General features: G+C 44.0%; 1 protein-coding gene across 1 annotated transcript in view; it reads right to left on the bottom strand.

Annotated features, from left to right (window-relative positions):
• The window catches only part of notch1b (notch receptor 1b), a 48,801-nt gene extending 33,279 nt beyond the window's left edge, over nt 1-15,522 (bottom strand). The window contains 4 exon segments of the mRNA XM_029439045.1: nt 1,451-1,789; nt 2,135-2,397; nt 14,503-14,584; nt 15,302-15,522. Of these exon segments, the coding sequence (XP_029294905.1) occupies nt 1,451-1,789; nt 2,135-2,397; nt 14,503-14,584; nt 15,302-15,359 (742 nt within the window). The 5' untranslated portion in view covers nt 15,360-15,522.
• Nucleotides 15,523-15,729: the final 207 nt, after the last annotated feature.

Below are 15,729 nucleotides of genomic sequence, written 5' to 3'. Positions count from 1 at the left end.
AATCGGTGATGTTGTTATTATGTATATTATGCTTTTTCCCCTTATGTTTGAGGTTTGATGGTTAATAGAAGCATGACATGAAAGAAGAGAAGAAGGAAAAGCGAGTGCCTCGGTTTTGTCAAAGTGTATGTGTAGAAAACAAATTCTGTTTGTTATGGTGTTTCTAACAATTATATAAAAACAGGTGGATGGAAAGTTTACAATTATGAAACAGTAAGCTAAATAAATAAAGCTTTCGTGATCGTCGACATTACAAGTACGAAACAACAAGCTACCCTAAGGAGATTTCTTCTGTATAGTCGGCTGAACATGCTATGGCAGTGGCTCAGTCAGTAGGGGCTTGGACTGTGAGCCGTAGGGTTGATGGTTCACGTCACCGACCTGACCTAAATAAATGGAGTGTGACTGCTACTTGGAGAGGTCCCAGTTCACCTCCTGCCCTGCCGTGATGCCCTTGAGCAAGGCAGCGGACATCCCCCTTCACCCCTCTCTCCCATTGCTCTTGGGGCGTGGTACATTAGCTGCCTACTGCTCCTGGTACTAGGTACAAACATTTGAAACCTGCATTTTTCCATCAATGTTTTCTAGCTTAGCTTCTTCCCCTTTATTTTGCATTTCTGATTTTCTTGGCGTATCAGCACAACCTGTTGATCAGTGGAACAGTGTGAAACCATTGGCAGGAGTAAGACCTAATGTATGTGGGAGATGTTTTCAAGTATAAGATAAATAAATAAAAATACCAATGGAATTTCAAGGAAGATGTTTCAAGGGACAGCTTGTTATTGACTTGAGTAGTAACAGACAAAAATAAATGTAAAGTTAGTCGGTGCAGAGCGGGTGAGATGGCAGAGAGGACTAAAGTCCCAGCAAGCTTTGCTTCACTCGGCTGCTATGTGAAAAGGATGTTGTCCTTTGACCATTTCCTTATGATAAGCCCCGATGTCTTCCTGCTCTGCCTTGTTCACACACTGTACACACCAAAGCAGAAACACACACATGTATGTATGCACACACACACACACACACACACACACACACACACACACACACACACACACACACACACACAGGAACAGCCCTGCCTTAAATGACATCATCCCCTTAACCAGCAACTAGCAGGCAGTGACATTTAAATTGAAGATTGAGATTCTTCAGGAACTCTGTGCATTTAGAGATAAGCTGCCCTCACGAGGATCACATGATTCATGTCAGCTTACAAATAAGGATTTTGATACATTTAAAAAATAAATATGTTTTGTATTTTCTTCTTTATAACAACACACGGTGTAAAGGCCAGGAAGCAACTGAGAAAGTCATCCGCCCGTATTCTTTGAGTCTAGAACCTTGGTGAAGCTTTTTTGGAGCATTTTGTTAAATAAAAGTGGAACAGCAGATCCTCATGAAAATAGAGTCTTCCCAACTACCCATGAATAAAGTGTGCTCTCCCTACCTGGCACACAGGAGCATTCATAGCTGGTCTCTCCCTTCTGGATGCAGGTGCCTCCATTATGGCAGGGCGATGGGTTGCAGGGCAGGTAGCGGCTCTCGCAGTGTTTACCCGTGTACTCCTGCGGACACTGGCATCGGTAACCCCCGACCTCATTGATGCAGGCCCCGCCGCTCTTGCAGGGCGACGGGCTCACGTCGCACTCGTTGATGTCCTGTTTGCAGGTCTTTCCGGAGAAAAAGGCCGTACAAGTGCAGACGTAGTGGGAATCGATGGCGGAGCACTGGCCGCCGTTGGCACACGGGTTTGAGGCACAGGGGTCGGCTTGTTGGCACAATTTACCTGAAGGAACGGAGAAATGATGTTCTCGTATTGGCTAGACTTTTTTCTCAGGGTTCCTTCTGAGTGCAATATTCACTTTTTTTTTATAACTTTTGCAATTACCATTGTCATGTACAATTTTCACTCCTACACATTTCTTTCCAATGACTGTACTTATATTACTGTTACTGTATTTTATTCCACTTTACTCACTTGCTCTTTGCTGTAACAACGTAAATGTTCCCGTCGTGGGACAAATAAAGGATTTCTGATTTAAAAATAATCAAGCTCAACAAATGACTGATTTTCCCTAAAGAGATATAAATGATCTAATAATAATAACATATAATAACAGTTGTGTGTTACCTGACCATCCAGGTGGGCAGCGGCACCTGTACGTCTGGAGACTCTCCAGCTCGCAGGTGCCTCCGTTGCGACACGGCGAGCTGATACACACATTGTTGATGGGCGTCAGGCAGCGGCGATCCGTGTAGCCCAGTTTACAGGTACAGTTGAAGTCCACCGTGTTCCCCTTGGACACGGCCCGACACGTGCCGCCGTTCATGCATGTCGAGGTGGTGCACGGGTCATGAAACTGGCACCTGCTTCCTGTGAATCCATCCCGGCACCTGAGAAAACACACAGGTAGAGAGGTGAGCAACATTGTTTTGCAGCCCTTGAGGTGAGCAATGAGAAAGTTGCATCTATGAGTTAGATAAATAATAATAATCTCAGCTTCCACCATCATGTAGACGTTTTCTTATATATGAAATTATTATTATTTAAAGCAAAAATGCTCAAATAACAGCATTTTTAAAATCACATTCTGGACTGTGGGCCCCATTTAAGTAATTATTTATCAAAGAAAAGATTATGAAAATCCACCATTATATCATGAATACAAACAATTTACTAATGATCTAATAAAAACCTTCTTTCTCCAAGATATATTGGTCTACTAATAAATGTCCATTCTTTCTTTATTTTCCTCATTTAAAATTAGCATTACAAAGAGTGGAATTGGTCAAAGGGAATTCCCGAACACTATTTTCATCCATCCAATCTTTTTCAGCTCAGGCAGTACGGATTGAGGAGTTCACGGGTAAGACAACACTTTGGACAAGCAAGGGTCATCCCTTTGTGTGCTTATAAATCAGCTGCTCACCAACAGAACTAACTATCTGTTTCTCTTAAACGACGATCCTGTCCCTGCTGTTTTTACAACACGTCCATGAGAAACTATGCTTCAAACGGGACATTCATCTACACACACAATGTGTTTCAGGCTGTAAAAAGGAGTGATCTGAATAGAGGGAGGAGGGGGGGACAAACTTCTGTGATGTTTCTCACAGGTTGTGTCTGAGTCATAAACGCCGCTAAGACCCCAGCAAAGTGAGAGAGAGAGAGAGAGAGAGAGAGAGAGAGAGAGAGAGAGAGAGAGAGAGAGAGAGAGAGAGAGAGAGAGAGAGAGAGAGAGAGAGCTGCTGCAGTTATCAGGGACACATTCACACATTTACAATTACAATGAGAGGAGTTGAAGGGCGTCCCCTGAGGATACGCACGGCTCAACAAAGGGGCCACACACACACAGAGCATGCACACACTCATTCCTACACAGTGTGCAGTCTTTTACACACACACACACACACACACACACACACACACACACACACACACACACACACACACACAGGAAGATTATGCACAAAGACTACGCGCAGGACACTGCATGCATAGCCATACAAAATACCTTTAAGACTAGAGCTGAAATGTTACTGCCAAAAATTGTAATATCTGATACATCTGTAATTATTATGTAAAAATGCCATTTCCTTGTTCCAGCTCCTTTATATGATGATATTCTATTGTTGCTTTATCACTGAGGCCAAGCTTCTGTTAATAATAAATGTTGTTTCGACACAGGCAGTCATACAAGAACTTCACCTAACTAAAATCAGCGAAATCACCGTAGGCTTTGAATCTGTGAATATCTACCACCCTAAAGTCTGTACATTAAATATGAAGCTACAGGCTGCAGCCGGGTAGCTTAGCTTAGCATAAACACTGGAAACGTAAGGAACCAGCTCGCGTGGCTCCGTCAAAAGATGACAAAATCCACCAGCATCACTCAAGATCACTAACATAAATAAAACAGTCCTACAAAAGATTTGCCTACTAGATTATTAGTTATTATTATTATTATTATTATTATTATTATTATTATTATTATTAGATAAATGATGTTATAAATCAGTAAATACCTTAAAGAATAAGCAAAGAAGACAATGAGTTTGATCAATCACGGCCAGCTGCCCGCACTATCTCTATAGTGCGTTCTACAGTATATTGAGGTAATACGCAGCCCTTTTTGCAGCTCCATTTGACACTAAGGACAACCACCTCAGACCTGCCACAGTGGACCCTCCCCACCGCCACATTCCCATATTCATCAACTTCAGGGATTCAATACTGTTGTCAACAACGCTGGGTGGCCAGGGAGGCTTGGTCATTACAAAAACAAAGCTTCTACTCAATAACACCGGAGACGAGAATACAAAAAAAAAAGTGGAGTATTTGGAATCCTTGTACCTAATCCGTCCTTTCCAAAAGTCGAGACACAAGAAAAGCAGCCATCATGGCACCCTTCAGCAGCTCTCTGGGCCGAAATGTGATCACTTTGACCCCTTTGTCAGCACTCATTCATGCTGAGGACAAGGCAGCATCTATGCCAGTGTTTGAGCTGCAAGCCAACATTATGGAAACTTCAAAGCACCTTGCCCCCACCTCAACGCTCGTTATTCTTCCCTCCCCAGAGAGGATTTGCTCCAGCATCAGACAAGGGGATGGAAAGAGGATGAAACGGAAGAGACTGTGGCGCTACCTGAGAGATTTCTGAAAAGTAAATTCCTGCACAGAGGAAAACCTCACAGGGAACGTCTGGAAATCAAATGTCTTAGACTTTTATCTTGAAAAACTACAGTTCTCTTTGAATACTGTTGTGTTTTACTCTCACGCAGAAACAATATTGTGCATAACACATCCTGCCGCCATCAAAGCGGCCTTCCCACAACATTAAAACCCGCCATCACTCTCAAATACCTGACCAGAGCCAGAAAGTCTGTTAGCCCCCAGGGGCTCACAGGGCCATGTCCCCAAACATTCCCAGGGGGTCCAGTGTGTGTGTGTGTGTGTGTGTGTGTGTGTGTGTGTGTGTGTGTGTGTGTGTGTGTGTGTGTGTAGACTGGGGCCGAGCTGTGGGTTGTAGGGACAGGGTTGTAGGGACAGGCGTGTGTTTAGACAGGGTCTCCCTCTCAGGGGATTAGGCAGCCTTAGGACTGTGGTAAGGAAAAGAAAACATCACATGCTCGGCTGCCCGCTGCACAAACAGTAGTAGTGAGTGGTGGCATGTCACAAAGTAGAGAGACAGCGCAGACGGGCACCTTAGCCTGGGATCATTGTATCATTAAGGTAAAACAAGAAGTGGTGTCAGAAGCTGAAAGTCAAGTCCGTTACATACAAATAAACAATCTCATGCGTGTTTTCTTTACATCAAACAGTAAAGTCAATTATTAAGTGATAAAAACGAGTATAGGTACAGTAGGTCTATGTAGGTCTCAGTTGTACAATGACAATAACATGAAATCTATTTTAATAAGAATCTAGATCTCAAGTTGCTCAAAACTGTCACATATTGTCTTTTCTATACAATCCTGATTTATTGAGATGCCTACGTTGAAATACTTTTTCTCTTATCACTGTAGTCGCTGTGACAGTGAAACTATTGGCATCTTTGCAGGCTGACAAATTAAACTTCAACATCCAGACACTGGGCTGACTGTAACGCAAGACGCTCTGTTGCACCTTCTGATTTAATTTAAATAAACAGACGTATCTGTACATTGTAACTTGTTGTGTAACTGGAAATTCTTCTACATCATTTCTGACCATCTGAATTGAGTCCCTAGAAGCAGCAGCTCTGGCTGCTAGAAGGCCAGTCCAGTTAAGTCCCAGCGGTGGCGGGTGCTGAGGTCGTGAGGCGCCACACGAGCTCGCTGAAAAAAGGCCACAGGGAGCAGGTGCGCATGTTAATGAGGAGACGGCAGCTGCTGGCCCGGCTATTCACCCCCCCCCCCCCCCCCCCCCCACCCACACACACACACACACACACACACAAACACGCACACACACACACCTCCCATATCCCACCACTCTGCCTCCTTCCTCTGCATGGCACCCCATCCTACTACTGTCATCAAGCCTAGACGGAGACAAGAGCCATGCACTGCAAAAAGAATGAGTTCATTAACTTGACAATTAGTCTGAATTTGTCATTTTTTAAAGGTTTTTAAATCCATTTTTAAAAAAATGAATATAAATGATTAAAATTGTGAATCTATTTCAAGAATCAAGTTGACTAGCGTTGAAAGCATGTCGAGTTGGACATTTTTTACAGTGTTGGTGTCTGAATGGCCGCCCCCCTCTTTCCTTCACTACTTAGCAGAGAAATGAAGAGCGAGCGTGGACGAGAAGAGAGAGGGAGAGAGAGCGAAGGATGAGTGGGCCCATTGTTTTTTTCCTCCTCATTCAGAGTTGACCACAGGCCGGGCATATTCAGCTGTTACACCTCCTCTTTCCTCTCCTTCCCCTCCTCTCTGTCTCCAAAATAAAACTTTCTCTTAATCATCTTTCATTATATATGGCTCATCCCTGAATTCTTCCCCTTTTTTGCTCATTATTGGTTTCACTTGCTCTGTTCAAAGTCGTATGGTCGCTGGCATCCGCTCGCTCCCCTCTGTGCACCTTCTTTCCCTCCTAGCACCCCCCCCCCCCCCTTCTCCTACAGCCCAAAGCCCCATTCCTTTTCATTTGTAAGACACCACATTAGGATTTATAAGTCTCAACTGACTACTGCTCACTCCCCCAAAAAACTTCCTTCCAAGTTACTCCAAGCTGCTCTGCAACGTTTTAGTGGTCTGTGATGTTTGAGGCCAAGTAAGGCAAAAGGAAAGCTTAAAATCCAAAACACACACACAAGCGGCGGGACAAACAAAGGAGTGTGAAAGAAAAGAAAGTGAAACTGGTTTGGTGGGGTTTGTCAAGGGGAGAGAGACAGAAAGGGGTTGCCAGTTAAGAAGGAATTTTGATGTTTACTCTAAAGAGTCTCCTGTCCTGATTCTTAACCCCGAGGCTCGCTGGCAGCCTCACTTTTATGGCCTCTTAAAAGAAACCTCGCACCCGCTTTGAAAACCTGGCATCTGCCCTCGCAAAACAGCCCAACGTCTCACACCGAGGCCTAAAAGACAAACAGACAGAGCCCCGCACCCTTACCTCGGTGCACGTGGACGCACTGTGCAAACACACTCCGGCTGAGGCGCAAGCAGTAAGTCAACTGTAGCACACGCTAGGCAAAGAATGCTAACAGTTTGCTCTTTAACTTGGCGAGTGCCCGTCAAATACACGCTCAGCACAAAACAGATTTTACAGGCAGCGAGCTTAACTGCATCAATGAGAGCACAAACATAAAATAAGAGGGCGGGGTGAGACAAAAGATATTCAACAAGTCTTTTATGGAGTCTTGTCTGTATTCAAAACAAACAGAAAAGCAGCTGCTCCAACAAGAGAAATCTGCTGGCCTGGCGAGCGGGATAATCTCAACAGCAGCAGGTAAACTGGCCTGCTGGAAAGGTAAATAAAGAAGACATGAAAAGAGGGGCACAAATCAGAAGCTGAGCAAATATCAGGTGTTGGGAGGTATCGTATAACTGCAGGAGAGCAGTGGAATTATCTCCGCGGTGAGGCTGATACTGTTATTATCCTTTCTGTCATCCCTGCCCAGTAGCCCTCATTGTTCTCCTCTGCGCTCACTTCTGGGCCGTCTCTTCTTCTATTGCTGCCGCAGTAGCCCGTGGCAACTGGTCCGCGACACTGATGGGATGCATAACAGGGCCGGGCGGCGGCTCGAGCCGGCAGCAGATGTTGTGGTGACATCTGACCCTTGGCCAGGCGTCACTCTGGAGGGGCTTTCCTCAGTGTCGGGCCAATCTGCCATCTGCCATGTTTCTGAGGTCACACACAGATGGGGACGGAGGCTTTGAACATAATACGCAGACTACACATGTGCACTGTATACAAATAAAAACCTTGAGTGAGTACACAGATTTTGGCAGCTGTAAGGACCCCAATCTGAACCCATTTTAAGAAGCTTAGTGAATTATGTTGTGCATTTATTCAGGTATTGTGCCATTTAAAGCTCTGTGGGACACAGAATCACTGTCTGGTTCCATTTCTGTAAATAACATAATTAAGATTATTTTAGGATTATTCTTTGTTTATCCGCCTTTTTATATATTGCAAAAACATGACGCAAGATAACTCATGGTAAGGCTGTTAGTAGAAATCTGGTTTATTCCAACTATTTTCATAGTTTTGGAAATCATTTCCATCGTACCCACCAAAGTAGTTAAACTCTAATATGGCAGCAAACATGCAAGCCAACAGTTAAAACTGAAAGTCAAAGCACAATAAATGTCTGTGATCCTTCAATGCAGAGGAAAACTATGTGCATCCACAGCTACGGTAAGTGAGGTAGGTGAAAGATGGACTAGGAAATAATCAATAACCATCATCAACAAAAAAACGTATCAGATTTAAAGTCGTTTTTTTCTGTTAAAATCGCTCAACAATCATTGGTTCCAGCTTCTATCGTAGTTATCCGTCTGTGGATGTGCAGTTTTTTATCTCTCAAATTTTTGATCTTTAGGAAACTGCGCCAGACATTTCTTTTGTTTTTGCTTTCTCTTCTCAGACTTCGTTTTAACACTGTTGCGAAGCTCCCAGATCCAAAAATATGTGAAAAAGACACATGTTGTAATAAACCAGAGTTATGCTTTATTTTTCTCTCTGACTCAGGTGTCTCCTTCAGTGACGCAGAACTTCCAGCCAGGAGTTAAACTGTGTTAGTGGAGTATGCTTGTACCTCTGGCCCCCCTCCCCTCTTCCCTCCTGTCTCCTCACCCCTTCTCATTTCCTGGCTGTTTGGTCCTGTGCCTGGCCTAAGTCCCCTTTAGTCTTGTCTGATCTGTTTTAAAAGCATTGCCTAAGGGGGGGGGCCTCTCTCCACCTCTCCTTTCCTCTACACTTCCGTCTCTTCTCTGCCCTCTCTTGTGTTTTCCCAGCAGCATATAGTGACACACCGCTGTGACAACTCTGCCACCACTGGTGGAGGAAATCAACACTGAAATGCACGCTTACATTCAGCTTCAATCACACAAATCGGATCCAGTGAAATGAAAATAGCTCCTCGACCAAAACCAAAGCTGGCACAAAAAACACGGTTGTTGTTTGTTGTGGAACTGAAACCAAAGTTACCACCAAATCCCCACTGGCTACAGAAATTACAGGGGAAACGCTGCCCCTCGTTCCCTCTCCTTAGTTACATCCATCCTTCTTTTCCTTCCTCTCTAATCGTACAGGAGAGCTGACCTGGCCAGCCCACATCTGGCAGCCTCCATTAGAGACCCAGTTTATTTGGGAGCGTTATGGACACAGCCCTTGGGAAAGAGCCAGCTCCCCCAGGGACCAACCTCTCAGTGTGTGTGTGTGTGTGTGTGTGTGTATGAATGTCTTGAGAGTCTAATGACTTCTGCCACTGCCTACTTTACGAGGCTGGGAACCACTTAAAGGCTTTACGGGTGTCTGAAGGTGTAGCTGACAGTGCAACCGGACACTCAGGTTGTTACTGTACTCGGCGACTTCAAGGTTTGTACAAGAGCATGCCAAAATGTCTCATCACTGCATCCTCCCCCATAAATCAAGACCAGGATTAGGCTGTTAGCAGATTTTAGAGACGATATACATTTATTTTGTGAATTTGCTAAGATACAAAATTGCTGAGCTTAGGGGGTGAAATGCCACTGTATCATTTTGATGTGTAAAAAGTTGTCTAAATATAACGCCACTTTTTAGGTCCTGATGAAAGCAATTCATATGGTATGATTTTAATTTTCTAAACTTCTCCTTACTTTAGTGTAGTGTAGGGGGGGGGGGGGGGGGGGTCTCCCTCAGACAAAAGGGAACAGCTGCTTATCAGCCCAGTTTTCTTTAGCCTACATTTGTTTACATTTTAGCAAATTGGCACCATTAAAAGTATGCCCAATCAGCTATTATTAGTTCTGTTTTGCAATTTCACAAATGGACGTGCAGAAGAATCACTGGATAACTGAAACAACTTAAAAAACGTGATGATTCTCAGGCAAATTCTGGAGTTATAAGGCATTTATTTTTCTGTTATTTCTAACAAATGTAAGAACATCGGAGATAATGACATCCTTGGGAAGTATAAGCCACTATCTTATGTTCAAATATGTGTATCATGTCTGTGTTTTAGGGTTTGAGTAATGAATCTGAGACCTGAAAAGTATTATTATTATTATACACTGCAACTTGTCATGTATAAGCATGCATAAGGGATGTAGCTTTATACGACTCAAGGAATTTTTTCCACTTGTGTGACAGAAACCGTGATTGGTATCAGTCTTACAATCTCTATTGCTGCTTAACTGAACAAACTGCTCTATTTCACCACAAAAGCATTGCACTCCATTCTCCTAATTATCCTGTGAGTGAGTGTGTATCAGGCAGTGACTGAAAGCTAAAAGCACACCTGGCAGACAAAGTCGATCTGTTCCTGTGTGAAGCTGAATGGGCATAACCACAAGTAATCACGGGTATTATTGAGCATGCTGCAGTGTGGGTGAGTGCACGTCCCTCTTAGTTGTTATACTGTAACCCACAGACAGGTGGTCTGGCTGGAAGACAAAAAAAAGAAATGAGGAAGTGTGGTTTGGAGTATGCCCAGTGTCTTTGTTTCTCACACACACACACACACACACACACACACACACACACACACACACACACACACACGCACGCAAAGTTTATGTGATTTGTCTTGGCATATGCCAACCAGGGAGGCTCAAATATCACTAATCCTCGGCGCTGAGGTTCCCCACCACCGAGTCACTTCATTCAGCCAGAACACTCTGCCGATCAGCCCTCTCACCAGCCGGACTCTTGCCAAAGGGAACCCAACACCGGCGGCAGCGGCCATATAAAAGCCTTGCGTTGTGTGATGATATGATCAGATACGGCACCTTTTCTTCCCTTGGGCCACTCCGAGGCTGTTTCCTGACTCTGAATGGATGCGTAGGGGGGGGACAGTAGTGTGTGTGTGTGTGTGTGTGTGTGTGTGTGTGTGTGTGTGTGTGTGTGTGTGTGTGTGTATGCGTTGGGGGGGGGGATTTGAGATCGACTCATCTGACCGGAGCGAACAGAGGTGCCATTAAGGAATCCCTAGAACCGGACAGACAAGGGCTCACTTTCATTGAAGTGGGGTGTATACTGTAGCAGTCGCAGCACATACCAGCAGGGAATTAAAGACTCCGTTTGTTATGTAATGCAAACATAAAAGTTTCATTTATTTTATTTTCAATCTAAGTTGGCCATCCACACTGAAATCACGACCACATGTTTTACACACATTAATCGCATCAATATTCTGGAAAAGCAACGTGTCAAAGACAATGACACAAAAATACAAAACAAGGACTCACAGAAAGAGTGAGACGTGATGGAAGTGTGTTAGCCATGTCCCAAACCTCAATACTTTAAATTCAAATATTGGCTGACATGTATGTGTAGTATAAAGTAGGCTATTGAAAGCTGTCAAGTGTCAAATGTGTTGCCAGATTCTCAGTTGTGTTTACAAATCTGGAAACGTTGCTTATTTTGTGTGTAGCTGCTTAAGTAATGACAACAGTTAATACTGATGTATAGATAAGTTTAGACTATTTTTTTTAATAAAAAGGGTTTTTTTCAGAAGAATATAGTTTTATTACTGTAAATACAGTATTGAAATAATATCTAGTACTATATCTATCGTATAATATTATAGTATTAAATATAGTAAAACATTAAAATCGTGCAGTTCCCAGCCCTCACCATCATACAGCAGTATTTTTATGTTTCCCGGATGGAGAGCATTTTCAGAACAGTTCAAAACAACAGACTTATTGTCAAATGAAATACAAGCAAATGTTTAGGGTTAGGCCCGACTGACTGATTACTTAAAGTACAAGCAGCTCAGGCCTTTGTATCCAACGAATGATCTGTCTCTACTGACAAACTAGAGGAATTTCTGTTGTATCCTTTCAGTCTAGCCTTATCCATACAAACTCCAGGCCTTCATCTATTACGAGAACCTAACTCCTAAATCATCACGTGACTCCCTCCAATCAACAGGCTGTCAGTTGTATTATTTCATCACGCGGACTAGCTGATGATGAAGGTTTGTGATCTCTCAGCAGCGTCCTTCCTCGCCTGACATCTCTCATCTCTCCGGGCAGAGAGAAGCTCTGCTGCGAGCTGCTTTCATTCTGGCCATTGTGCCACTGGAATTTGGGAGTTATTTTTCCTGGTCTGGATCGGCTCGGCTCTGTCACTGCTCTCTCCTGCTGCCAAGCCTCTGCAGTAAATGAGAGGCCTCCTCGAAGCTCTTTGGAGATAAAACTTCAGTCAGGATCTCACAAGGCCGGGCAGGCCAGATAGGAAGACGAGATGGTATTTATGGTATGGCATGTCAAGTAGGCATCTCTGTTAGACTATATAAAACTGAAGCATCCAATCCCACTTACTTGACCTCGACATAACACTCGAGTTCAAGAGCGGCGGCTTTTTGAGTGAGGAGAAACCAAATCATAATCCTGTCAAGAATGAAGTGAGGCTCAGGGAAAAGAAACTCTCCGCATGCTTTCATTAGGAAAATATTGTCATAATATCATATTGTATGCTGTCTTCTTTGGTTCTGACAAAATAATCCCACGCATGTCATCAGGGTTATCTTGGCTTGAGCTCGAGATGTCAAACTTTTATAACAAACTGGGTGAGTGGAGTTTGAAAGACTTTACCAGGGAGGATCTAAGCCTTAGTAGAGATGCTATTGTTTGCATTATGCTGGATCCTCTCAGCAGTATTTGTAGCTGGACAAATAGCACTGAAATTCTGGATATCACAAGCTCTGCTGCATTTAACTCATGCAGGTGCAATATTCGATAGCTGGATTTCCCTTTTAGTTGTGTAACAGTAAGCACTTCCTCTGATAATGTGAGAATGCACATGCCGGAGAAAAGATCTTCCATATTGCTTCCACAGACAACAAACCAAGCAGCAGCTGGTTGCATCTGCACTGACAAACTAAACATCATTCGTAAGCAGAAAGACTCATAATACTTTCCAAAAAATGTGTTATTTTTTTGCCGGTCGATTAACAGACTAATCGTTTCAGCTCGAAGTTTGTGCTGTGAATATTTTGCTGCCTGAACTTGTTGAACCTAAACTTTTTCTCCCGGCCCTCTGGCGGCACAGTGACAACTAACACAACAATGTTTTAAACACACACACACACACACACACACACACACACACACACACACACACACACACACACACACACACACACACACACACACACACACACCAAATTAAACCTTGTGTGCCCGCTCAAATCTTTTCAAAACTGCGAGGATGTGCATCTCCACGTTTAATTGGAGAAGTCTGAGCAGGAGGACAGTGCAGGGACACAATGATGGCTTTGTGGCCCAATGAGGTTGGAAAGGTGGGGAGGAGGAGGAGGAGGAGGAGGAGGAGGAGGAGGAGGAGGAGGAGGAGGAGGAGGAGGAGGAGGAGAGTGGCATTGAGGGGTGAATAACACAACCAGACCAAATTAAGATGTGGCGGGGGGCCAAGATGGCGGCCTGGGTCTTGCAGTCTCGGAGCCGTGACCCAGCCAGCACAATCATCCGCCCGGTCACCGAGCTCTGCGACAGTAAGATGACACTGGCTGATGCTGCTCATGCCAGGATGGAAATAGAGCCAAGCGTAAAGTAGGCTATTGTTGTAAAAAAAGAAAAAAGAGTTCTCGGCAGCTTATTGGTTTACAGATGGACTGAAAACATCTCCAGATACAAAAAAACAGACAACATGTAGATCTTGTTTCCATTACTTTATGCAGGTTAAGAAACATCTAGCCAATGCCATCTGTCCAGGGGAATGAGAGGAGAGAGAGAGAGAGAGGAGGGAACGAGAGAGAGAGAGAGAGAGAGAGAGAGAGAGAGAGAGAGAGAGAGAGAGAGAGAGAGAGAGAGAGAGAGAGAGAGAGAGAGCACTGAGGGCCATTGAGGAGGGGACACAATCCCAGGAGAAAAGAGGGGTTGTGGAGGGGGGGGGCTGTAGGAGGACAGGGTCTGAGGGTCTCTCTGGGAAGCCTCACCCAGATTAGTCACACAGAATTAATCGCAGTGGAGAACAATGGTCGCCGAGCTTCTGGCAACCCCAGCTGTCGCTCCGTGAAAGAAAAGAAAAAGTAAGATTTAGGGCTGCGAGAGTTTTGGCTGCAGAGGGGAGAGTGTGGTGGCAGTAACACACGCAAACACACGAACACACACACACACACACACACTCGCAGTGACCCCTGTCCTCATCAATGTCCACTCATTTCTGTCTTAGCTCTCTGACCATTTGCCTCCCAGAAATAGCAACATTGGTGTGAGCGCTCGCCCCCTTTATAGACCTCACATGGCAACCAGAAATCTGAGTCATGTCAAATTCCACAATCACACATTTCTGTGCAGGTATTCCTCGCCAAGTATTGGTTAAAGAGAAAGAGAAACAAAACTTACTTGCACTCTCCATTGCCATCTGGAGTTGCTTCACACCTCCCCTGGTTCAAACACGACTCCGTGGGCATGGAGCATCTTAGACCTGCGAATGGAAAGTTTTAATACACCTGCAGAAACTTTTAACAACTTTTAAGCAAGTCCAGTAGTCCAAGGAACCAGTAGTAACCAGTTGTTTTTGTCTTGCAGTTATTACAAAATGTAATGCAGCAAATATTTGTTTTCTTCAGGAGAATACTCCATGAATGTGAAGTCTAGGTGTGACTCTTGCCACCTCAAAAGAGCAGTTTTTGTGGTGAATAAGGGACTTGACACTGGTTTACCAGTTGCCTGCTCCACTCTGCAGCTGTCCCAAAAAGAATGTGCCATTTGGGGAGTGACACAGCTTTGCAATGATATAAAAATCACACACACTGCTCTGAATGCAAACTGCAAAGGCATGCGTTTACATACTAGTGAGAAAAAAGTTGAGTGTTTGCTGGACGAGTGCACAACAGCTGCCCGGGCAAATACATAAGAAAACAGGAATTTATCCATTTTGCAAAAGTTTTTTCATGAAATCATAGAGACAAACTTGATTAATTAATTAATGAACAGTAAACTTCGGAAACCTGCAGGATGACTCAAAATAAAGTTGCTCTACTTCAGTTTCAGTGCATCAGTTTGCAAAGCAGCGCATGCAACAAGTCAAAATCAAACTCTTCTCTGCACTTTAAATAGTAAATAAGTATACAACTACATTTTCTCATCTTACTGATGAAGAACAAGTCCCATAAAGTGAGGTTCCCCCCGCGCAACTTACCTCGTGTTAGTGCTATCAGCGACAACAAGAAAGTTAGTTTCACAAAAAAAATATGCATTCCTTCTGGTTTAAAATAGTTATACAAATCCACGTGGGTTTTTTCATAGATCCGATAGTGTGTCTTCCTCTCCGCTAGATAAAAAACACTTTCAGTTCATCCTTCAGTAGATCCACATAGAGAGAAATAGCGGTGTCTGCGAGTATGAGATGTTGTCACTTCAGATCCCGGGTTGGAAATGACTTGAGGGGACGCACTTCTCCATCCGCTGCATCGAGGGGCGTTACACACACACACACACACACACACACACACACACACACACACACACACACACACACACACACACACACATACACACACACACACACACACACACGATTGGTCCCGAGACAGGCACAAGCTGTACAACTTGATGAAGAGATAGTGC

Source organism: Cottoperca gobio, chromosome 9, assembly GCF_900634415.1.
Source record: "Cottoperca gobio chromosome 9, fCotGob3.1, whole genome shotgun sequence".
Taxonomy (NCBI): Eukaryota; Metazoa; Chordata; class Actinopteri; order Perciformes; family Bovichtidae; genus Cottoperca; species Cottoperca gobio.
The sequence above is the reverse complement of the archived record's forward strand: the minus strand, read 5'-3'. Positions and strand labels throughout refer to the sequence as shown.